The sequence below is a fragment of the Chelonia mydas genome, chromosome 22 (genome assembly GCF_015237465.2).
Source record: "Chelonia mydas isolate rCheMyd1 chromosome 22, rCheMyd1.pri.v2, whole genome shotgun sequence".
In the NCBI taxonomy this organism is placed as follows: domain Eukaryota; kingdom Metazoa; phylum Chordata; order Testudines; family Cheloniidae; genus Chelonia; species Chelonia mydas.
In genome coordinates, this window is record NC_051262.2 from 9,600,958 (window position 1) to 9,624,724 (window position 23,767).

General features: G+C 48.8%; 3 protein-coding genes across 7 annotated transcripts in view; 2 read left to right on the plus strand and 1 right to left on the minus strand.

Moving 5' to 3' along the window:
- Positions 1 to 185: 185 nt before the first annotated feature.
- On the minus strand, positions 186 to 6,844 carry THYN1 (thymocyte nuclear protein 1). The gene is made up of 8 exons (XM_037882115.2): positions 6,648 to 6,844; positions 5,619 to 5,702; positions 4,285 to 4,511; positions 3,623 to 3,691; positions 2,735 to 2,827; positions 1,610 to 1,705; positions 536 to 686; positions 186 to 419 (listed from the first exon to the last, which is right to left on the minus strand). The coding sequence occupies exons 2-8, from the start codon at positions 5,659 to 5,661 to the stop codon at positions 376 to 378; spliced, it is 723 nt and encodes a 240-aa protein (XP_037738043.1). The 5' UTR covers positions 5,662 to 5,702; positions 6,648 to 6,844; the 3' UTR covers positions 186 to 375.
- On the plus strand, positions 6,815 to 17,916 carry ACAD8 (acyl-CoA dehydrogenase family member 8). 2 transcript variants are annotated; one of them, XM_037882113.2, is made up of 11 exons: positions 6,815 to 7,055; positions 8,928 to 9,028; positions 9,450 to 9,619; positions 11,415 to 11,524; positions 12,310 to 12,386; positions 13,122 to 13,259; positions 14,219 to 14,354; positions 14,471 to 14,568; positions 15,262 to 15,414; positions 16,423 to 16,525; positions 17,614 to 17,916. In XM_037882113.2, the coding sequence occupies exons 1-11, from the start codon at positions 6,848 to 6,850 to the stop codon at positions 17,664 to 17,666; spliced, it is 1,347 nt and encodes a 448-aa protein (XP_037738041.2). In that variant the 5' UTR covers positions 6,815 to 6,847; the 3' UTR covers positions 17,667 to 17,916. The 2 variants fall into 2 exon arrangements, with proteins under 2 accessions (XP_037738041.2, XP_037738039.1); XM_037882111.2 differs by having other exon boundaries at positions 6,825 to 7,132.
- A 3,032-nt stretch (positions 17,917 to 20,948) lies between these two features.
- GLB1L2 (galactosidase beta 1 like 2) overlaps positions 20,949 to 23,767 on the plus strand; it is a 48,166-nt gene continuing 45,347 nt past the window's right edge. The window contains exon 1 of one of the 4 annotated variants that reach the window (XM_043533914.1): positions 20,949 to 21,110. In XM_043533914.1, the coding sequence (XP_043389849.1) occupies positions 21,025 to 21,110 (86 nt within the window). In that variant the 5' untranslated portion in view covers positions 20,949 to 21,024. Of the gene's footprint in view, positions 21,111 to 21,641; positions 21,891 to 23,767 lie in introns of those variants that run through there. The other 3 variants (XM_043533913.1, XM_037882359.2, XM_043533915.1) reach the window with 3 other exon arrangements.

A 23,767-nucleotide genomic window follows, 5' to 3' on the forward strand; every position in this document is an offset into this window, starting at 1 on the left:
CTTGAGAGATCTCTGTCTCTCTGCTCCACGGCAGGGTTTGCACCGAGGAGTGGAAGGAGCCTTGTGTGTCTCGGCACCGCTTGTCGTAAAGGGAATCAAGAAGGCAAGCTCTTTTTTTGGTCCTCTCTGAGGTAAAGAGGAGCTGCAAACCCTTCTCCATCCCTGAAAAATCAAGTCGGTCTCACTAACTTTAAAAAAGCTTTATTTAAACATAAGCACAGTGCACCAAAATAACAGTGAATATATACACCTCCTTTTGGTCCGCTCGCAGAGTCTTCCCTGGGGCTGGGTTTAAGAATATAAATTTGGAAGGAAGGGTTCTGGCTGGACCGGGGGGCATTTTCAGCCTCAATGGGCCCCGTTGCTGCAGTCTGTCTAACTTGGTTTCTCTTCAAGGCTCAAGACGAATTCAAATTCCTCTGGGTGAAGGGGCAGGAAAAGGGAGTAAGAAGAGGAATACACTAGTGTCCTAAGCAAGGGTTTCTCCTTAGCAGGAATCTTGTCAAGACACCCCTAGTAGGGGGAAGGTTCTTACCGTCTGTCAGGGGTTGGACAGAGAGCCTCTGCCTGGTGAACAGCGTCATGTCCTTCAGCGGGCCTCCCGAAGCTCTGTGCGCCTGGTAGTGAGCCTTCAGCTCGGACAGGGGGATGAAGCGCTTAGTCATCCGCACAAATTGGACGTCCACCTGGTGAGTGGGGAGACATGGGCAATGAGGGAACACAGTTGCTAGAAATGGACAAGAACTATTGACGTTAGAGCAGTGGTTCTCCACTAGGGGTAGGCAGAGGTCTTCCAGGGGGTACAGCAACTCATCTAGATACTTGCCTAGTTTTACAACAGGCAACATAAAATGCACTAGTGAAGTCAGTACAAACTAAAATGTCATACACTGACTTGCGTATACTGCTCTCTATGCTATACACTGAACTGTAAGTACAATATTTATATTCCAGTTGATTTATTTTTTACTATGGTGAAAATGAGAGTCAGCAATTTCAGTCGATGTGTTGTGACGCTTTTGTATTTTTAGGTCTGATTTTTGTAAGCAAGTAGTTAAGTGAGGTGAAACTTGAGGGTAGGAAAGACAAATTAGACTCCCGAAAGGGGTACAGTATTCTGGAAAGGTTGAGAGCCACTGCATCAGAGGAAGGAGTCCATATCCTTGTTGGGGGACAAGACGTTTATTAGGGACATAGGGCTGATGTTGAATACTGCCCTACAGTTGTGTTCTTGTGCTTTAAGAATAAACACTGCCTAGTGTAGACTCAGCTTGGGACTTAAAGATGTGCAGAGTAATCTTCCATCCCCAGCCACTGAGCTCTGCACTACAGAGAGGCTAGAGGTTCTGTTTTCTGGCAGCAGGGTTTCCAAGTGAGGTGGTAAGAATTTTAGGGTATATGCATCTCCACATCCTCCAGGATGGGGGGCCCAAGGTAGAGCAAAGGAGCAGGGAAACAACTGGAATGAATTCCCTCTCATGACAGAGGTCGTGTAGGTTCGAACAGGGGCTTTGATAGACCAGGGAGGCCATCCGATTCTCTCCCTTCCTCTCTTCCTCCCACATCAGTAGTGTTCAGAACTGGCTGTGTGTGTAACTTAATACATTACCATGGACCACTTAGGGTTCTCCTTGGTACTGGAGGAATCGTAGTGAGGGTCCTTCTTGTCAAATTGAGTGTGGTCTGGGTAAGCCTCCTTCACAATCTAAAATTAAAAGGGAAGCAGAGACTCATGAGTAAGACTTGAGTTGTTGACACCTCCTGACCCACCATAAATGAGAGGAAGGGCATATCAAAAGCAACACCTTTAGCACACCCTTCACTACTATGCTTTACAAATACTATCTAGGCACCCTCTGAGCTTGGTGAGGTATATGCAGTTTCCATATGGGTACACTGAGTCAGGGGTTTAAGGGACTTGCCTAAGGTTGCAGTCAGAACTGGGCATAGAATTCAAGACCCTTACTAATAGCAGTCAAAAGTGCACATCTCAGGGGATAAAGTCACTGAGTGTTGAAGCAGGGCATCTGATGGAACGATCAGGGACTGGGGTTCCTGCACTCTGCCTATACCTCTCATGATCAGCCAGCTAAGTATATTCCTAGCAGCATAAGATATGAAGTGTCCATCAAAAGATCTTGATGAGGAGTAATGGGGCAATACTGCTGCAGAGTTGCCAGTTTCTCCCTGGATATGACCATAGGAGCTCCATTCTAAGGGGATGACATTCTTCTTTACGTTCTCTGCCCAAAGCCTTTTAAACAACACTGAGACCAACAACGCGCCAGTGCACCACAGTGGAGGAGAGAGGGTGGGCAAGGGCCATGTCACTGGGATACCCATGTACTCTTAATCTTGTAGACCCACAGAGGTCAGATGCTTAAAGTCTAATCCGAAAGACCATCTTCATACAGGACTGTGTGGAACCCAGTGGGGCAGATTCTATTTGGACACTGGTGTAAATCTGGCATAACTCCATTGCCTTGTCTGGAAACACTCCAGCATGAAACCAGTGAGATCGCATAAATTGGCTCGATTTCTATTGGGAAAGGGTGAAGTGGAAGTCAGCTCTGCCGGTCTGTGAACCAGTGATTGTAGGCTCTTCACAATTAATGATTAGGCTACTCTTGCATTTCTCTGGGGTTGAGGTAGGAGCAGGGCTAATGTGCTGCTGTTTCCAATAGACCAGCAGTGAAATATTTCACTGTTGCAAGGATTAGAAAGAGGCTCTCACCTTGATAATTCCAGCAATCCCAGGCTCTTTGCAGTTACTGTGATAGAAAAATGCTTCTTGCCCAACTTTCATGTCTCTCATGAAATTCCGTGCCTGTCAGATGATTAGATAAGAGATCACTGAACTTTGTAATTAAGCCATGAGGAGGGCCTGCAGTGTCCCTTATAGGAAGGTTTCAAAAGGCTGTGCCCATTAGCTGCTTAATGAAACAAGAAGGAAGAATGGAAGTGCGGAGAACACTGGTGCTTCAGACCCGCTCATACAAACATTCCTACAAATGTCAAGATATTTTATTCTCTAAGTTCAAGTAAGAAAAACAAGTAAGACCCAGGGTCGTAGTAGCTATAATGTCTATTGGAATTCAGCAGCTCTGCCATCCTCATTCAGCAACTGCAGGAGTCTAAAGTTCCCAGTTACAGAACAAGCAGCAAAGCTGGTTTTGTTTATAAAGAGACAAAATTGTGCTTAGATTTCCCACTGTACTAGTGTGCTGAAACAGAAAACTACATAGACAAGAAGCTGGAGTCACGTTAGCCGGGGCTTTGCAGGAAAAAACTGAAGAGGAAAGAAATGAGGGTTGATGTTTGCTTTGAACCTGCATATTTCTTTCTGAAACCAGACAGAAAAATCAGACTACTTTCCAGAGGACTGGCCTGCCTGAATATGTCTGGGGAGATTTTTTTTTTAAGCCATAGATAATTAGCCAAAGTGCAGAAAGTAGGAACAATTGGCTTAGTGTACGCAGGGTAAGAACACAGGGTGAACAAGTCATCTATTTTGCCTGCAGTCTAGCATTTATAAAGAGCTAATTTTTGTTTTCTTGTTTTCAGTAGTGATATTTCAATGATGCTGTATTTGCAATCCAGGCCTTCAATCACTGCTCCTTACCTGGTAATTCCTGACTCCATCCCAGCATGCTGTCTGATTGGGTTGAGCCTTTAAGTCTTCAATGCCGAACTGCCCAATCAAAGTAAAAACAGGAGGTTAGACTTGGATTGTCATTTGGATTTAATGCACAGAAACCTTTCTTATTGTCTGTGTACACTGATGTGTTTCTAGGGCATCTCTCCTCATACTGTCTGGGTTACAAAGCTTTTGGTCCCTGCTTGGTTTAAAGTAAAGAAAGTTAAGCTGCAGAGGCAATGCTTTGGCAGTCTAAGGACCAGGTCTGAAACAGAAAGACTTCCTGCTGTCCTGGATTAAAAATCCTAGCAGGGTCAATTCAACCATTCGTGGTCACAAGGTACATACACTGAGTTCCACACACAGTGCCTGGTGTGGCTTTTTTACAGGATCTCTTTGGGCCTCGAAGAGAATGAAATCTGTGTGTGCGCACACCCAGAAAGAGAAGGATATTTTGAGAAGAGGGTGACTCTTTATTGTGAAAGAAAGAAATAAGGTAATTTTGATATTAAACCTGAATCCTGTGACCCCAGAATCCATAAAGTTTAGACACTAGCCCTCTAGCTAGAAATAAAACAGCTTCCATTCCTCCTCATTCCTGAGCGCACATGCTGGGCTGGTGACAGTAAGGAAGATCCAGTGCTCACTTTCACATCCGCTCCCTTCTCAAACCTGCTCTCCGGCTCTGATTTCATCAGCCAGTGGCTGTACGCTTGCTTGCTTCCCTGTGCACTAGGGCAGGCCGTCTTCTTGGTAGCCTTTCCTGTGCTGCTCCCCACGGGCTTTGAACTCCTCTCCTTAGCTGCAGGCATCATGAGTTCTTCCTCCTCCTGAATCTTACCTTTGGCAAATTTAGCAGCAGGCCTCTCTTTATCTTTAAAAAAAACACAACATGAGTGGAGAAATCAGAACGCATTGTTTCCTAATTTGACAATTGCTGTAAACACCTGATTTATATCCCAGCAGGCTTGATACGGGACAACATTTGGCTAGAAAAGAAGTTTTGGTGGATCCCTGCCTCTAGCTTAGGCAGTTGACATCACTTACAAAGATTTCCAGCGCATCTGAAATGTGTTCGAAGATAAAAAAAAAAAAAGGAGTTTTTACTGTTGGTTGGACAGCTGTGGTCTAGCTATTGCCAAGGTTTTGCTCGTACTGTCATTTAAATATAGACAAGCCACAGTGTATTAGCTTGATTCAGAAAACTGGCCCTAATGATGTGCAACAACCAGACTACTTTGTACTAACAGATGAGAAACTAAGTGCAGGCAGCCAAACTCTGTGAATTAGCCCATAAGTGAACATACAAAAATTGTACATCACAGTGTACTTTATTTATAATCTCCTGTACTACAGCACCTAAAAGCCTCAGAGGTACAGGCCTCACTGTGCTAGATGCTAAGAGACAGTCCCTGCCTGAAAATGGTTAAAATCGTAAATAGCATACAGCCAAGAGAGCGGCTAACAGAGGCACAGAGAGAAAAAGTGACTTGCCCAAGTTCGCACAGCAAATCAGTAGCAGAGGTGGGAATACAATGTCCAGTGCCCTAACCACTAAGTCACATTGCCTCTAACACAGTTGGTTAGTTGTTTGATAATACTCCTCTGTTCTAGCAAGAAGTATAACAGTGCTACACAGTATTTTGACTTAGAGTACCTTTACAGTGGACAATCTAAGAATGCTTTACAAATATTAACAAATTAAATCTCCCAACAGCGTTGCACTGTAAGGAAACATCACTATCCCTTATTATAGAGAGGGGAAAACTCCTGTCAGGTCCATATGGGTCCCCCAGACCATCTGTAGAAGAGAGACATACAATCTGCAAAATCCTTGCCTATGAAAAGGTGGGCAGCTTACAGGCAAGTACAGAGAGCATTTGTCCATGTTTTCACTATAAACTGGAACCCACACCCAAATATGACAACCCAACAGTCAAAAAGCTACAGCTGTTGAGCGGGGTAAGACTTCTGCACAGACCTGCCAATGTTGCTCTGCTTCTCTTTTTGCCTTGCAGAGACATCTCTGGCTTCCTTGAACTACTTTTTCTGCAAGTAGAAGCACCTGTGGGGGGACACTTGCTGTTACCACTTATTCAAGCAAAAAGAGAAAGAAACCATTCAATTCATTTAAAGAGTTTAAAGAAGTAAAAATTGGCTATTGTGTTAGTATTTTGCTGTGATTTATAATATATATATCAGGGATGAAGACTCTTCAATCAGCTGCTCTTCCTCTGCTAAACAGGGGAAATTTGTACATATTTTGGCATTTCTGACAATAATCTGGGACCCTTTTGAGGATGGGTTTTTTTTTTGGGGGGGGAAGACGGACAAATGTCCCCTTTGTCCCCATCCACCTTCCCCGTCCCTGCAGCGGACGGGGCGCCAGCTATGCTGCTGCAGAAAGGGTATGAACATTCCCCCTTCTAGGTGCAAGCCCCGGTGTCCTATCCTGGGAGCACTGGATGGTTCATGGAACAGAGCCTTGCAGCTTTAGGTGGCAAGTTTGAATCCTCCAGTGGTAGGTGTTGGACCAACCTGATGTCTGCTTAGTGAGCTAATGGGCAACTTTGCTGGTAACCACAGCAGAACAGTCATTGCTCCCCAGGCTTCCTCCCACTACCCCACCAAATCCCCATGCCCAGGGCTCACCCCACCCCCCATTCCCCTATGCCCAGGGTTTGCTCCCTTCTCTCCCCTGCCCCCATGCCCAGCGCTTGTTTTTCCTCCCCCCCCCGCCATGCCCATGCCTCGCTCCCTCTCCATCCCCTCCCCTCCCCATGTCCAGGGCTTGCTCCCTCCCCGCCCCCGCCCCCGCCCCCGCCCCTGCCCCTATGCCCAGCGCTTGTTTCTCCTCCCCACCCCCCCACCCCCATGCCTATGCCTTGCTCCCTCTCCATCCCCTCCCCTCCCCATGCCCTGGGCTTGTCCCCTCTTCCCCCATACCCCTGCCCCTCTCCCCGCTCCCCCCTCTAGCCACCCGCTCCACCGTCGCCAGGGCTCCCCTCACCAGCTGCGGGGGCAGCAGCCCCTCTCTCTGCGGAGGGAGGGAGGGATGCTCCTCCTGGCTGCACTGGGGATGGGGGGGGGTGGACCCCGCCTGCCTCTCGGCCTACTGAAGGTCGGCGGGCAATAAAAGTTATGCAAACGTGCAATGCCTTTAAGACCTGCCCCCTGCCCAGCGGCCAATGCGAGAGCCTCAATCCCGCAATGGTGGGGGGAAGGGGGACTACAGCTCCCACAATTCCTCGGCCTCCCAGCGCGGTGCTTTCTGGGCGCTGTAGTCCCGCGCTCCGTCCTGAGCCGGGGATCCTGTGCGGGCTGCCCTCCGCGGCGGACTACGACTCCCGCGGTGCGGCGCAGGGCAGGCGCCCCGGCACAGGACGGCGGCGGGCATGGCTTGGAGAGGCTGCAGCAGGTTAGGGGCCCAGCTGCGGAGGAGCCCCGGCTGGCTTCAGGGGTTGGGGCGCAGGAGGATCGTCTCCTGCATTGACCGTAAGGTTCAGGGCAGAGGGGCCGAGCTCTCCCCAGTGCGCGGGGCCGGGCGGGGCGGGGCGGGGGCAGGATGTGGGAGCAGGGGCGCCCAGAGGCGATGGGGATGGGCGTATCTGACATAGAAGGGAGGTGGTGAAGGGGCTGGGGCCTATAAAACCAGCGCTGCGACTGAGCTGCCTTCCTCTGTCCATTCGGGAACAGCAGGTGTTGCTGAGTGTGGTCCAAAGCGGGTAATGCATTTAAGAAAGGGCACACTTAGGCTGTATGTCAGGAAAAGCTTCCGGCCAGTGAGATCTTTCCAGCTGGAGAATGGTTTCACTGGGGAAGTGGTGAAAGTCCCATGTGTTGGTGCTGTTCAAACAACTTGCACAGCGCCTTGACACATTGTAGGGCCTGCATTAAAGAAGAATTTCAAATCTAATTGTAGGTGAGGGTTAGACTAGATGATCTTTGCAGTCCCTTCTAACCCTATGATTCTAAGAAGTGGGAATTTCATGAAGCAGAACATAATTATGCACGTTAGCCTTTAGCCAAGGCACGAGGATTCCTGTCTCTACGTTTACAAGAAGTGCTATAGGATCTCTAAATGTGGACTATAAAAGGGGGAATATATTTTGCTTATAGCCTTTACTGATTCTTTATGATGTGGGAGGATGGTCTAAAGTTTATTGTAATTTTTTTCTGCTTCTATTTTATCTTATAAAGATTAGAGTGTAAGCTCTTCAGGGCACAGACTCTTTCTGCATGTTTGTACAGCACCCAGCACAGCGGGGGGGGGGGGTGTCTCTGAATGTGGTTACAATAGAATATTTTAAAATGAGGAATATCAATTCTTGTCCTCCCAATTTTTGCTAGAGGATCCTCTGAAGGACCTGGGGAGTTAATAGTTCCATTGCAGGATTTTGAAACCTGGGCTGTAGCTTTCCTAGCTGTAACTGAGTGGGAAGGGGGAATGGGTCTGACTCTATTTGAAATTCTTTGGGTTTGCTTTGCGTGATTGGGTTTTGTTTAACTCTGACAAAAACAAAGAGCTCTAACCTGTGTGCGACTCCATATTGCCTTCTCCCCAGGGATGTACTTATGTCACAGTTACACCAGTACAGGATCTAAGGTCACAGGCTTGCATATGTGTGACTTTCCCTAGTAAATTACTGGTGTAAATTGCAATGATGAAGCACATCTATGCTTAGAGCTCATACTAGTGTAACTACATGGGTTCATCCCCCCTACCTCTCCTTTGCAGACAAGGTTTTTACATGGAAGCTGGAGTTGGTTGCAGTAAGTTTTGCCCTGTTGTGAAGCCTCAACCCAGCTCTCCAGTGAGTTCTCCAGAAAAGCAAAGAAATCAAAAAGTGATCATTCTAATGGAGAGGGAGAGGAAATACTCAGGCAAACAACAACAACAACAAAAACAACCCTGTAGAATATCAAGGCTACCTTTATGCATAAAAAAACACCAATAAAGCCCTCCCCCCCCATTTTAGTTGTGTTTTGCAGTTCATGTTCAGTGACCACAAGAGATCAGGACCTTGGTTTTGTTTCACCAGAAGACAGCCCCTCTGCTAGACCACTGCCTCGTAGCAGCATGCAGAGGCATTCATTCTGCACTGATTCATTGGGAGGCACGGCCGATGCTTGTAATGCCACAGTGGGTCAGTGTAGATAATAGGGCTAAGTGATATTGGACTGTGAACAATAATTACTACAATGTTTCAAATTGGTCTTGGGTATTAAAGAGGTAAGGAGGTTTGCAGCCTCCTTCCCCATCCTCTGAAAGCATCCACTCTTCTTCCAGCATCCACGGGCCTGACCGAGGAGCAGAAGGAGTTCCAAAAGGTCGCCTTTGACTTTGCTGCCAAGGAGATGGCCCCTCACATGGCAGAATGGGATGAAAAGGTGAGAGCACAGGCCAGCTGCCAGCCCACAAAAGGGATACTTCACCCAACACCCTCTCCTTCCTCAGGAGCTCCTCTTGCCTGCATTAAAGGGCTAGTCATTTCTTTTCTTCTCTTTTTTTCCCCGCAGCATCCCCCTTGCCCCAGCCCTGCAGGTAGTGGTGTCCTCCCCGCTTGTTCAGTGCTGTGATTGTGACAGTGGAAAGATTTCCTTTAGGGATGCTGATGCAGCAGGCAGGCCTGCAGCAGGCCGGAGGGAGAAGTCAGAAAACCTGCACTTGCTCCCTGATCTATCTAGCTGCCTACCTACCCACTTAAACTTTGTGGAAGTTCAGAACTGGACTTCATGGCTCATCTTCACCTGAAGCTGGTCTTGCTCTTGATCTCTTGCAATGTCTTTTTAACTTGTGTGCCTCCGATAGGAAATATTCCCCGTGGAGACAGTGCGGAAGGCAGCCCAGCTGGGGTTCGGCGGGATCTATGTGAAACCAGATGTAGGTGGCTCGGGACTGTCACGTCTTGATACCTCCATCATCTTTGAGGCTTTGTCGACAGGATGTACCAGCACCACTGCCTACTTGAGCATCCATAAGTGAGTGGGGGGCAACTGGCTAAGCATCTGTGGTCAGTCTGGCTGAATAACACTCTTACTATGAACACTGGGACTCTGAATCCTGTCATCTTTCAGCTTTCGGGCGTGCCATTCATTACAGAATCATTGAAATGTAGGGTTAGGATGGACCTCCAGAGGTCATCAAGTCCAGCTCCCTGTGCTGGGGCAGGATCAAGGAAACCTAGTCCATCCCTGACAGGTGTTTATTTAAGCTGTTCTTAAAAACCTCCAATGATGGGGATTCCATGACCTCCCTTGGAAACCTATTCCAAAGCTTAACTACCCTTACGGTTGGAATTTTTTTCCTAATATCTAACCTAAGTCTCCTTTGCTACAGAATAGGCCCAGACTTCTTGACCTACCTTCAGTGGATATGGAGAACAATTAATCACAGTCCTCTTTGTAACAGCCCTTAACATATTCGAAAACTCCTATCAGCTTCCCCCTCAGCCTTCTTTTCTCAAGACTAAACTTGCCCAGATTTTTTAGCCTTTACTCATAGATCAGATTTTCTAAACCTTTTTATCATTTTTTTTGCTCTCCTCTGTATTCTTTCCAATTTGTCCACGTCTTTCCTAAAGTCTGGCACCAGAACTGGACACAGTACTCCAGCTCAGCCTCACCAGTGTTGGACAGTTACTTCCCATGCCCTACATACAGTATTCCTGTTAATATAGCCCAGAATGATATTATTAGCCTTCTTGCAAACTGTATCACATGGTTACTCATATTCGATTTGTGATCCACTATAACCCCCAGATCCTTTTCAGCAGAACTACCAACGAGGCAGTTAGTCCTCGTTTTGTAATTGTGAATTTGATTTTTCCTTCCTACGTGTAGTACTTTTCACTTGTCTGTATTGAATTTCATCGTGTAAGGATGTAATGTAGGGACCATTAGTGGGCATATGGGGCATGGCTGGTTACTCTTAGCAATCAGGCTGCAGTCCCTCGGACACTGGAAGGAATCATTCCTATTCACAAGGAAATAATTTTAGCCTAGTGATTTGAGCAGAGGGCTGGAGCTGGGAACTTTTGGGTTCTGTTCCTAGCTCTGTCATTGACTTACTATATAGCCATGGGCAAATCCCTTAAATGCTCAGTGCCTTGGTTACCCCAGCTCTAATCTGATTTATTTAGTGTGGCAATATCCCAGTCAAGATCAGGGTCCCATTATACATAATAAAAGTCAGCCTTTTCCTTGTAGGGCACGGAAATAATATTTACACCACCCTCTCGGTAGTATTATTGTAACAATTTTGAAGAACTCTAAATGCTTTAGAAAGGAAAATGAATTGTAAACTCTTCGGAGCAAAGATCATTTTTTGTTTCATTTGTATAGTGCCTCGCACAGTGGAGTTCTGGTCCATGATTAGGACTCCTAGGCACTACTGCAATATTAATACTAATATAATTATCTCCAGACCCTTTTTACAGATGCTAAGGCACACAAAGAGGCAGTGACTTGTCCAAGGTCTCACACTGAGTCAGTGGCAGAGTAGAGAATAGAATGCAGCTCTCCTGACTCTCAGCCCTGTACGCTGATTCCAAGAAGCTTTATGAAGTTTAAGACCCTGAGCCAGTCCCTGTGGCATGTAGTTGCTTTGTTCAGTTTCAGGGGGGGACAGCATCTGTCTCCTAGGCTAGGTTAGATTAGCTCTGGAAGAGGCTGAAAACCTCCAAACCAGTGGCATGAGCATTCTGTGATCATCCTTCTTCCTAGGCCTGTGCTTGTATGCATGCATTTTAACCCCATCCCTTCTCTCCTGGTGCAGCATGTGTGCTTGGATGATTGACACCTTTGGAAGCGAGGAACAGAGACACAAGTTTTGCCCATCCCTCTGTAGCATGGAGAAGTTAGCCTCTTACTGCCTGACCGAGCCGGGTGAGCTTCATGTACAAATAATTCCATCCCCTTCCGGTCCTGAGTCCCAGCAATGTTGTAACAGTCACTCTCATTCTCAAATGTTCCAAGGAACTGGAAGTGAAACTCCATCTCCTGTTGCTCTGAGCTATCCAGACCTCCATGTGGCTTGTGCTTTAGGGTATCAGTGTAGCAAGGGCAGGTACCTCAATGGGGCACATCTCATGATGCTGACAGTCTTCTCCCTTTAGCATTCAGCAGTGGTGGGAAGGACTGGGAGAAGTGCTGTGATTCACTGAGAGAAGTGAGGAGCTGAAGGTACAGAAGGGTGCCTTGGTCGGATGTGGCGGGATACACACGGATTTGCAGAATATGCAACAAAACTAGACCCACTTTGACTGACCTGAAGCTCTCGTTTTCAAGGCTGGTTAAACAAAATGGATAAATACTGTGGTAAGAGGGTGAATCTCTGTCCAGGGCACTTTAATAAATACATGCAGATCTGATATCTCTAGTTTAAAGCCATGGGCAGTCAGGATCCCACATGAGCTGGAAGAGACCTGTTCCTCAGCCCATGATGATGTGGTTGACCGTCCTGCTCCGGATTGCTTGGCTCTAGAGGATAAATATAGCTTGGGGGCAAAGGGGTACAGCCCCCATTGAGGTTAGTAGGAGTTATACTCTCTGGTTCCAGGGATGCATTTGGCCCTGAATCTGACTCCTCATCAAACCAAGTAAACACACAATCTCTGGAGGAGAGAGGCAGCCTTGCCATCTCATTGGCTCCTTTCCTTCCCCACTAACAGGAAGTGGAAGTGATGCAGCTTCCCTGATAACCTCAGCCAAGAGGAAAGGCGACACCTACGTCCTTAATGGTTCCAAGGTACCAGCTTTTCTCGCCTTAAAACCCCCTGAGCACCCTGCATGTGTGAGAGGGTCATTGCCATCTCTCTCTGTCTCCCCCACTCACCCTCTCATCTCCGCCTCTTCCTCTTGGCTTGTGGAACTGGAAATATCCCATTATTTCACATCATCTCCAGTTGCTTCTCCCAGGGCAGGATCGTTCCCCGCAGTGTATTCTCTAGGGCTTTGTTCAGTTCTGTTCTTACATGTCCCTTGGTGCTGGGGCATCTGCCTCTTCCCTTGGAGACGCTGTTCCCAGCCCAGTAAATCACACTGTTGGGAAGCCCTGCCTGATGCTGAACTTCTTCCCGCTACTCCTAGCTCTACCCCCTCAGAGCATCCTGAATGACTCCTCTCCCTGGAATTTCTGCACCCTAACGACCAGTAATTGGGGGTGGTTATCCTGCCTCCTTCTGTCCCTCCAACCCCAATTTGCCAGGCTACACCTGTTCAGCTTGTGATTTCACCCCATAAACCAATCTCTCCAGCCCCCCCTTGCTTCTCTGTCTCCTTATCTCTCCTCCCCCCTGCCCTCCCCCAGCATTCCGATCCCCTCGCCCTCCTCTCGGCTTCTCTCTGCCTTTGGATCACCACACAAGACACCTAACTCCCTTTCAGCACATGGTGTCCAGTGGAAATTCTTTCCTGCTTCCCAGACTCTGGGTGTGGGCTCCCTGCGTGCTAATTCTGTCTCATTTCCTGTGCCCCTTGCCAGGCCTTCATCAGTGGCGGTGGCGACACAGATGTGTACGTGGTCATGTGTCGCACAGGAGGGTCTGGCCCCAAGGGCATCTCCTGCCTGGTGCTGGAGAAAGGAACTCCAGGGCTCAGCTTTGGCAAAAAAGAGAGGAAGGTGAGAGACCCACACATCATCAAGGTTGTTGTGGGTGGGTGGGTGGAACACGACAGAGGCAGGGCCAAACTGGAGTAGAACACTGGCGATCCCATGTCTGATCAGAGCGCAGGCCTATCCAGCCCTGTACTGGGTGAGACAGCTGGACCATTCTAGTCTGCTATCCTGCTTCCTCACTGCACCATAGCCCCAGATAATCCAGTGTCCTGACTCGGGGCAGTATTGAGGTGCAGAGTGTGGGGAAACCTTGCCCTGCCACTGCTCATGCTGTATCTGCTGTGTGGATAGGTGGACGGCTTTAATCTCCAGGTCCGTCAAGCCAGCACCAGATGCAGATTCACTGGATCTGCACTTTTCCTGTAGGCATTTGCATTTCAATTTCTAGTGGATGGAGTTGCTCGTGAAGTTTAAGGGCTCCTCAAACCAACTGGGGTTATGTATGGTGCAGACAGCCCCTGTGTAAGCTTCACATGCACCTGGCCCTCAACCCTCACCAGCAACTTTGCTGAAGCTCACTCCTGACCCCTTGGCTAAGCTAGTAATGGGGTCTCTCCTGAGCAGAGACTCCCAGGCTGCATGGTGCTTTGCATGTGGACTACAGAGCTTTGGAGATCACTAAACTCGTGATCCAGGTGTCAGGAGGTACAAATCCAGCGAACTAAAACTGAGCCACCTAAACTGTCCTGAAAGTTACTGTCAAAATCCACCTGAAAGGGGCAGTGCATGTGTAAACCTTTAGTTCAGAAAGGCTGGAGGAGTATCTGAATAGACACCTCTTCACTGCAGAATCTGAGGGAAACCACACTCTGTGTCACAGAGTCTGCGTTACAGAGGTGCTCTGCTTCACAAGCCTGGCAGTGGAGGGGGGGAGAGAAGTGATAGACCTGTTATTTCTCCAGCAGAGAGCTGGATGTGCCCAGCCCTCCAGACAGTCTGTGAGATACTCCTGTCTTTCCCAGGTGGGCTGGAACTCCCAGCCGACTCGGGCCGTGATCTTCGAGGACTGTGCTGTTCCTGTGGCCAACCGGCTTGGCGCAGAGGGGCAGGGCTTCGGCATCGCCATGAAGGGCCTGAATGGAGGGAGGATCAATATTGGTAAGCCTAGCAGCTAAGAGCAAGGGGAAGGGAAGGGGCTGTGGTCTCCTCACTGTTAGTCTAGTGTGGTGGCTGTCATGTAATATTCACTCTGTGCCCTTGGCTTCCCCCGCCAGCTTCTTGTTCTCTAGGAGCTGCTCATGCCTCTGTCCTCCTGACCCAGGACCATCTCACCATCCGCAAGCAGTTTGGGGAACCCTTGGCCAGTAACCAGGTGACTTTTCTGTCGACAAGCTCTGCTCTTCCTCCACTGCACCACTCTGGCTATTGCATAAACAAGCAGCCAGAGCTCACACAGCCTGCCTTACACGCGTTCTTCTGGGAGAAGCTGGGACTGCAGTAGCTTGTCCCAGTGCTAATGTACTCGCACCCTCTTTTATAGCATCTCCTGCTGGGAGAGGTTTGGGTGGCAATAGGTGATGGGGGTTTTCTCTCCTCATGCAGGAAATAGTTCATGATAATTATTTGTTGGCCTTATGATAGAAGAGAGGCAGACGCTTGGAAGGAGCTGGAGAAAAATACAGAGGCTGAGAGAGAGAAACTGGGGAGTTGGGGGAGGCCCTGGCACAGAGAATCAGAGAGGCCTGAGCTTCATGTGAAGGGAAGTCCTTTCTAGAAAGTTTCCCTAAAGAGGAAATACAAAGATGGGGGCCCTGCCTGAGCGGGATGGGGGTGGTGGGGGCAGCACGGGGGAGCACCTGAGGGATGTTTGGGGGACAGTGCCTGAGGGGGGAAAAGGGTGGGGTGTGGGATTCAGAACAGGGCCCCAGTTGAGGGGGCAGGAGGTGGTACTAGTGCAAGGCCGCACCTGAGGAGGATGGGTAGGGGGCGGTGTTTCAGGGCAAGGACCCACTGAGCCTCTGGCTTAACCTGGCCCCTCATGTGCTGTCTATTTCCTTCCCGGCAGTACCTCCGGTTCAGACTGGCTGAGATGGCAACGCGCCTGGTGGCGGCAAGGCTCATGGTACGGAATGCGGCGCAGGCGCTGCAGGAGGAGCGGGAGGACGCCATTGCCCTGTGCGCCATGGCCAAACTCTTTGCCACTGATGAGTGCTTCACAGTAGGTTTTCCAAGTCTCTGCCAGGGGGTGTCGTAATCAGAGACGTTCAGAGTCTCCTTGTAGTGGCTGACGCTGCTTGGGATTTCAGGAAGTCTCTTCCGTCTGCAGGGTTCCAGCCCTGAACACGTTTGGTGGGCTATAAACCTAGTCTTGGGGCCCCTTTCGTGGTCCAGAATCCTGGCCTGTGTGTAGGCAGGGATCTCAGTCCCTCTGCAGGGCACGATCCTTCTCCCTGGGTATTCTTCATATGCTATAATGCCTTCTGCTGCTTCTAGGAGCCTGGGGGCTCAGGCAGACTTGTGAGTAGAGCATTACCAGGGTGTCCATTACTTGGTCTTAATTCCTGGTTAGCATGTGTCATTGGGAGCGAGGGGGATACTCTAGTGCAATTACAGAATACCATTTAATTAAAAGAAAAACTTCTGAGCTATGAATTGTCTTGGATTAGTTATATTTTGGAATTACCGCTACATCCTGTCATTAGCTCCCTGGATGTATACTGCCAGTGTGGTGTATCTCACACACAGGATTAATTATAGTTAGGCTTGGTACCATCTTTAAATAGAGGGCTTTTATCCTGGAATTATCCTAGCTGGCCACTAGATGGTGGTCTTGCATTTTAATTTTGGACCTAGACTCAGTTAGAAATGCAGTAGAAACCGCCTTGGTTGAGGGGAATTAAAATGCTTGTGCACTGCAGCATTCCTTTTAAGATGATACCATTGGTTTTAAATGGCACCGTCTGTGAAATATGGCAACAAGCACCATGGCATATAGTGGTTAGAGCAGAAGAGACTGGAATTTAGGACTCCTGGGTTCCGTTTCTGCTTGGGAATGTGGTTTGGTGGTTAGAGCACAGACTTTGGGAATGTGGTTTGGTGGTTAGAGCACAGACTTAGTCCAGATTCCTGGGCTCTAGTCCTAGCTCTGCCACTGACTTGCTGTGTGACCCTGGGCAAGTCACTTCATCACTCTGTGCCTGACCCACCAACGTTCTCTTCTCCTCAGATCTGCAACCAGGCCCTACAGATGCATGGGGGCTATGGCTACCTGAAGGACTATGCTGTGCAGCAGTTCATGAGAGACATCAGAGTCCACCAGATCTTGGAAGGTAACCTGGGATATTGCCAACAAAACTGACAACTGGCTGTGGCCTTGGCCGTATGTTCCAGTGGAGAACAGGGACTTGGATTATAGTTGCAAATTCCACTTCTTTCATTTTGTGCTTTAGGTCTCTTATCTGACAGCAAAACCCATACAGGGGATCTGAGTTCATTGGGCTATAGCAGATTTGTGTAGCCCTGTAAGTATTTCCAACCCAGTAGAAGACAGAAGAGACTCCATGTGCAGGATTGCTCCCTGCAGTCTATTTTTTAGTGTCTTGTCCACTCTTGCTCCACATGACTCAGTTGAAGGAGCTCTCACTACCTCCCTGGGAAAATTATTGATGGTTTAATGGTTCTCACCAGAGGAAAAGGTCTCCTGATGTTCACACTAAAGGTGTCTTTGTTTAATTTCATCCTGTTACTCCTATTAACACCCATTGTTGAACCCTGAACAATTCCTCTCGCTCTGCGTGCTGTTCCACCTTTGGATCCTTGTAGAGAGAATTGTGGTAATATCCCCCTTAGCAGAGCCAAGATTTTTATTTTTAATCTTCCCTCTTAATCGTTATTACTGCTATTCTTCGAACTCCATTCACCTAGAATTAGACTATCGGGAAGGGGTGTGGTCCTGGCCATCCCCTGCTATGCTCCTTTCTGCTCTCTGATATGATGCATATGTAGCAGTAGGTAAAGCAGAGAGACTGGCCTTCAATAGGGGCCAAGTTCTGCTAGGTGCTCCGTGCCCTAAAATCCCTTTTAATATCAATGGGAGCAAGGAGCGCTTAGTGCCCCCTTAATGAGCTGTCTTTTTCCAGGCATCTATGTCTTACCTTCTCCTCTACACCCACTAATACCCAGAACTCCTTTCATGCTTGAAAGGAATCTCTTCTGTAGAGTAGGCTACAGATCCCACCAGGTTTTGCCCTGATCACAGGCTGGATGGAGACATGGAATAACTGCTCTGCTGATTGCATACTGCTCTGTTGTGGGTTTAACAGAGCAGGTTTTTTGCATTTGACTTCAATGGAAGCAGGATTGGGCCTTCACTTAACTGATGAGTGTCTCTGTCTCTGTGTTTTTTGTCCTGCTGCAGGTACCAACGAGGTGATGAGGATGATTGTGGCCAGGAATCTGTTACAGGAGTGAAACCAGGAGTGGATCGCTAGTCTTAATGCACTCCACTGGCTAGCTAGAACATTGTCTATTGCTCCTGTTTCCATAGACTCCTTCCCTGGGAGTGGGAATGTACCAGTGGAAACTCTCTTGACTTTTTCTGATCCCAAGCACAGCTGTATGCAGCCCATGTGGGGTCCCAGCTGTATGCGGTGCCTGGCAGAGCTGCTGGTACTAGTCTGGTATCAAGGACGCCAAAGATAAAAATCAGACATGAATGAAAGCCTTTGTCCCTGTGTCCTGACCATGGGCCATTGCTGCTGCCCTGCCCCTCCTCGGACAGAAACATTAGACCTGTGGGGTCATCCAGTCCACTTTTGTGCCAGGACAGGATCAAAACAGAGGGAATCCAGTCAGCCCCTCTCCTTCCCTGGGGCATTTCTAAGGCAGATGTGGAGGCATAGCCTACTGATTAATTTCAGACAGGATTGTGCACGTGTGCTCTCTAATGGATAAGGCAACTCCTTTGAATCACAGGGAGAATCTGTTGCCTTGTTTAAACCCTTGTCTTTCCAAGGTTCTGCGCTGCAGCATTGGGGCAAGTCATCCATAAAGAGTGTGTCTCCGTGAGTTGTTACACAGTGCAGTGAGCAGTTTAAACCCATTGAAGGGAATGGGGCGTGCCTGGTGCTAATCGGGAAGCATCACTGCTTCTCATTTTCTAGAGTTCTCTTACCTAGTGCAACTGGCTCTTGATCTACGCCATCCCAGTTAATGCTTTCATTAACATTATGAATCCTGGGTAATGGGATCAGGGGGATAGGTGAGAGAATCTTGCAGGAGAAAACCTGGGCTCCTTATTCTCAAATTAACTCTACCCAGAAACGTACAATGCGAGCAGAGTCAGAGCTTTGATCAGGTTTACTTTTCCCGCCCCCTCAATGTCGGAATCAATAAAGCTATGACAGTAAAATCACTAGGGGGTTTCATCAGTTTCTGCAACATTCTAGTTCTTTAATTTGAACATATTCCCTTTAGTTGATAGCATTTTTTTTTTTTAAAAAAATCAGCTTGTTTAATGGAAAATCCTAATTACTAATAACTTGCATATCTTTAGTCCCTTAAAGTGCTTTACCAACTAACATCCCTTTCCGGTGGGTAAGTGTTGACATACTCATTTGACAGATGGGGAAATTGAGGTGGAGAGAGGGGAAGTGACAAGGTAAGGAGTCAGTGGCAGAGATAGCTGACTTCCTATCCCCGGCTTTAATTATTGGGCAACATTCCTTTTTCAGTATCTGCCACAAAAAATGACACAGGGAGATTTCCTCCCCCACCCATAATATCAAGGAACTGAAGTAACTTGACCTTTCCTTCTTCAAGATGAACACATGTGTATCTGACCCTTCCAGGTAGAGGATGGGAAGGGAATGGATTGTCATACCAAAGTGTTTTTGACATTGTGAGACACACTGTGGCTCCACAGAAACTCTTAACTGTTCAGAACTTGTCTGTGCGTACTTACAACATGACTGTCAAGACGTGATCGTTTTGACAGTGTTGCTTAACAGCGTAGATGGGACTTAAGTGGGTAACCGCTATATATTTCAACTTCGTTGTAACCAGCTCCCCAGACACTACAGATCTCTGTAGTACAGACTGGCTTGGTAAAAGCTAAAATCCAAACTGACTGTATTTAATACTTGGGTAAACAGAAGGCTACTGCCCTGTAAGTAATCCTTGTTTGGGTTTCTCTAAATATTTGACTAGTATTGCAGAGTCCAACCAGAGAGCCAGTGAAGCCTTATCTATCTCCCATTCGCTGGGTTGCTCTGTAAACTCAGGTTTATGTAATTGCCTAAAAATGGTGCTGTGAATGGTTCAGGCATAAATGGCTTGAATCTGGCTTAGCTGGGTAGAGACTGAATGTTGTTACCTGCGCAGGCTTCATACGCTGTGAACTGAATTGGTCTCAGTCTAGGTGTGGAGGCAGGTGTATTTATCTCCAAATCTACCATCACAATTGACAATGTTGGTAAAAAAGGCAGAATGAGGATGGAATGAGACATTAATGTGAACTCTACTTTTCCTCCTGGAAGTGCTCTTGAGGGCCAGGGTGGGAGACACTGCCCACCCCCACCAGTGTGAAAAAAGACTATACCGTGGTTGACTGTGCTGGGAGAGAAACCAAGAGCTTTGGTTTGCAGAGCTGCTAACCAGTGACTAATTTAACTGCATACAGGGGGAAATTTAAATGAGATGCCTATACACCTGGGTGTGTTAAGGCGGAGGAATGGGCCTATTGCTGGGGGCTCTTTACAATGCTGTGAATCCCTATAGCTGCAGAGTAGGTGTGTTTGCAAACATGAAAGCAAGGCCGTCTTTAGGCATATGCAGCATACGCAGTTGGGTAGGGCACCCGAAAATTTGGGGCACCACGGGGACAGCAGGTAAGAGCAGGTCAGCTCCTGCCCACCCAGCATATGCTGTAGTTGCATTATGCAAGGGCCATATTCCCAGAGCTGAATGTACCAGCACAGTCCATTCTGTGTGAGGGAGAGGGCATGGGGGGCTGGTTTCCGTGGAACTGTGACTCTCCACTGCCATGATGTGGGCTGGGGGCCTTGGTATCCTTTGCTGCCTCTTCCCTGCTCCCCGCCCCCCCCCCCCCCCCAGCTGCCACTGTGTCTGCTGCAAACAAAGCTCCGTGTATGTCAGCAAGGGGGGGGGTGGGTTCTTCTGGGGTTCTGTGGGTGGGGGGTGCTGGCTGTGCCCCAAGTCGGGCATAGGGGCACCAGTTTAATTCTACTGCATAGGGCCCCCTATAATCTAAGGATGTCCCTGGATGCAGGGGTTGGGCGTGAGGTTTTTAGCAGATACTTGGAGCTTTTCCTGAACCCCCCCCCCCCCCCCCCACGTGGGGCGAGGAGAGGAGCTTGTCCCCCCTCAAGCATCCAGGGGGCCAAGGGCTTTCCTGGGGCCTGACTCATGATTGCTCAATAAGTGGGTCTTTGCCCCCCGAGGCTCCAGGGCTGCTGTCCCGGTGCCTCCCCCGGGCGGGAAGGGGCTGGCTCGAACCTTTGCTTCCCCCCGCCGTGCAGCAGGCACGTGCCCCGCCAGCACCTGCGGCTGGAGGGGAGCCGGGCAGCGGCACAGCTGTGGCCAATCAGGAGCGGGCTTGGCCTCGGCCCCTCCTACCCAATCCAGAGGGGAGCCCGCCCGGTGGGCGGCAGGCCGCGGCCAATGGGGGCGCCGCGAGGGCGTGGGCTGAGGCGACGGGGCCCGAGTGGGCGGAGCCGGGCTGGGGGCCGAGGCGCCGCGCGCCCCAGAGACTCTAGGAGCGGCGGCGGCGCGCGGGCCCGGGGCTGGCTGCGGAGACCCTGCGGCCGCCATGGGGGGCTGCTGCGGGCGGAGGCGGCGCCGGCTGGGCGCGTTACTGCTCCTGCTGCTGCTGCTCGGGGGGCTGCTGCTCCGCAGGTGAGACCGGCCGGGGCCCCGCCCTCCCCCACGGGACACGCCCCTTCCGACCCTCTCCCCCCAGGGACTTCTCCTCCAGCCCGGGGGCCCCTCCCCCTCGGCCTGGTTCCCCCCCCCCCCGGAACACGCCCCCTCCGACCCTGCCCCTCCCCCCCGGGACTCCTTTTTCTCCGGCCCGGCCCCCAGGGGACACCCTCTCCCCGTGACTCCTCTCTCACGGGGCGCCCCCACGACTCTCTCCCTGCAGGGTCCTGACTCCCCTGTTCCTCTCAGCCTGTCCTGCCCCTGGGGTCCACACCCCAGGGCACCTGCCTGCCCTCAGCCCGCCCTGCCCGTCCGCAGGGCCCTATCCCCTGGGACCCTCCCCCTGTGCAGACCCGCAGGGGTTCCCAGTCAAGTCACAATCTGCTTGCGCTTGTGTTGGAAGCGGCTCTAGGGCCTGCCCCCGCCCCCTTTCCCCCCACCGCATTCTTCGACCTCTAAGTTGTTCTCTTCCCCCTGAAAGACCCCTGGGACAATATGGGGAACTGTCTGGCTGACTGCATGGGGAGAGCGAAACTGACTATACAAAGTGCTGGGGGATCCACAGAACAGATGCAACAGACAAAAATGCACTCCCCCTGCTCCCTGCCTGGAATTGTTGCTCCTAAAAAAAGTTTTCAGCCAGAAGAGAGAGATTGTTTTTCAAGTATCTTCTTGGGATTCCCACTATGTTTCTGTGCAGCCTTTAAACATGCCCCTCTGTTTGGTAACCAAGGCATGCTGATGCATTGGTCTAATGTGAGTTTGCCAGTGAAGAGAATCAGGATTGTTATTTTGCGTGCGTCTCATCACTGTTGGTCCGCTTCTTTTCTTCCTGCTACTTTTTGTCAACTATGCTGTTTCTGCTCCTTCAGGTTCGCTTGCTGCTGGATTTATTCTCTTCTGGGAAGGATATAAATAGCTGTTCTTAGCCTTATCAGGATAGTCCTTCTCTGCTGAGCAATAGGGCCCTGAGGTCACTGAGGTCGTTTGTTTTATGACTCCTTTTAGCTTACTGTATTGGGTCAAGATTCATTGCACTTTAAGTGAAATTGATCTGTACTGGTTTGTCCCTAAGGGATACTGTTAAGGAATACTGAAAGGAATGCTGTCAGGTTAAATTCATGTAATAGGCTTCTTTAGCTGGGTTACTAATAGCACTGGAAATCATTAAATCTGTAGGTATGTCAGCCTTGAACCTGTTCATTTACTGCATTTCTCTAAGCTTGGGCAGTGAAAGTAGACTGGCCAGTCGTAACCTATGCTTTTAGTTGGTTCCATTTCATGTCTCCCTCAAACCAGCTGCACCTGTCCTTAGGTTTCAAACACTGTAGGGGGGATGCTATTCCTCCAAAAGTAAACTTTCAATGGAAAGTTTAATAACAAATATTTTGCACTGTGTAGCTGTTTAAATATTCTCAATTTGGAGCCAAAACTGACTTCACATGTTCATTTAATCCTTAACCCATTCACGATTACTATAGCTCAGCAGCAGCATTCAGTTTTAAACGATTCATATGCGTGTGAACGGAGGCACAAAGCTGTACATTAGATGTAGCAATGAATTCAAGTGAAGTACTGATAATTAAGTTACAAAAAGACACATCTGAATATTTCAAGATGGGAGGTTATAGGGTGCTGTGCAGTTGGGAGGGACTGGAATTCTTGGACCTTTTCACCTGGTTTGGGTTAGCAGAGCCTGAAAGTTACCACTGTCTGCCTGTGTGCCGTGAGTTTGACTGGTCTCAGTTAATTTTTCACTGCACAAATGTCCGTATCTCAGAACATTGTTGCAGTTGATACTAATTACCCGACAATTCCTTGCCCTCCAGTCTCAACAGAGCGACCAAGGACTGAATGGGACCATTTGGGCAGAACTCCTCTTTCCCCCTACAAGTGGTCTGTTCATTCAGAGTGTATTTATGTTAGTGGGGCAGCTTGCCCTATCAGTGCTGGTTTTGTACCTGTCTGTTGAATGAATAGATGATTCTAGGACTGTCATTCCAGCCTCCTCTAATTAGCACTAATACTCCGGGTATGCCAGTTGCTGCTTGCCACTGGGTAGGCTTGCAGGTGTAATGCAGCACCGCACTTAAAAGGCAATCGTCTTCTGTTATCATTGTTGAGTAATGTTTCTGCTTAAAGGTCTACCTCTCCTCTGTGTTAACATGACTCCCATTAACCTTAGTGAACGATTGCATTCAGATGAAGAATAGGATTCCTTTAATGTGGAAACATTTCCAAACTTCATGCTCCCTCCTGACTGCTTTAAAAAAAAAAAAATCTTCTCTTGATTCATAAGAGCTCAGACCGGATAAAACTGAAGCAACGTCTTCTTTTATCAGAATGCATAGAGAGAAACAGCACCACTTGGAATCCATCACTGACACTGAGCATTCATCTGGTGCGGGAAGCATGAGAGAGTAATGCCCCAACCAGATAGAAATGATTTAAAAGCTTTAAATAAATGTTACACATAATATATAGCAATTCCTTGTCTATCATAAAAAGTAACGGATAAGGAAAGACCAGTTGCCAGCACTATAAATCAGTTTCTGCGTTAAGCTAATGTTATCCCCATCGACCTTGGCTCTTGGAGGGTTTACTAAAATCGCTGAAGCTCTTTAATGGATGAC

Excerpts from the sequence above, each read along its gene's own strand:
- THYN1 (XM_037882115.2), bottom strand. The coding sequence starts at position 5,661 with ATGTCTCTGCAAGGCAAAAAGAGAAGCAGAGCAACATTGGCAG. Across the intron at positions 687-1,609 it reads AGAACCCTAAGTGGTCCATG|GTGGACGTCCAATTTGTGCG; the intron begins GTAATGTATTAA and ends CCCACTCACCAG. Across the intron at positions 420-535 it reads TGTCCAACCCCTGACAGACG|AGGAATTTGAATTCGTCTTG; the intron begins GTAAGAACCTTC and ends CCCTTCACCCAG.
- ACAD8 (XM_037882113.2), top strand. The coding sequence starts at position 6,848 with ATGGTGGGGGGAAGGGGGACTACAGCTCCCACAATTCCTCGGCCTCCC. Across the intron at positions 9,029-9,449 it reads TGGCAGAATGGGATGAAAAG|GAAATATTCCCCGTGGAGAC; the intron begins GTGAGAGCACAG and ends TGCCTCCGATAG. Across the intron at positions 11,525-12,309 it reads TTACTGCCTGACCGAGCCGG|GAAGTGGAAGTGATGCAGCT; the intron begins GTGAGCTTCATG and ends CCCCACTAACAG.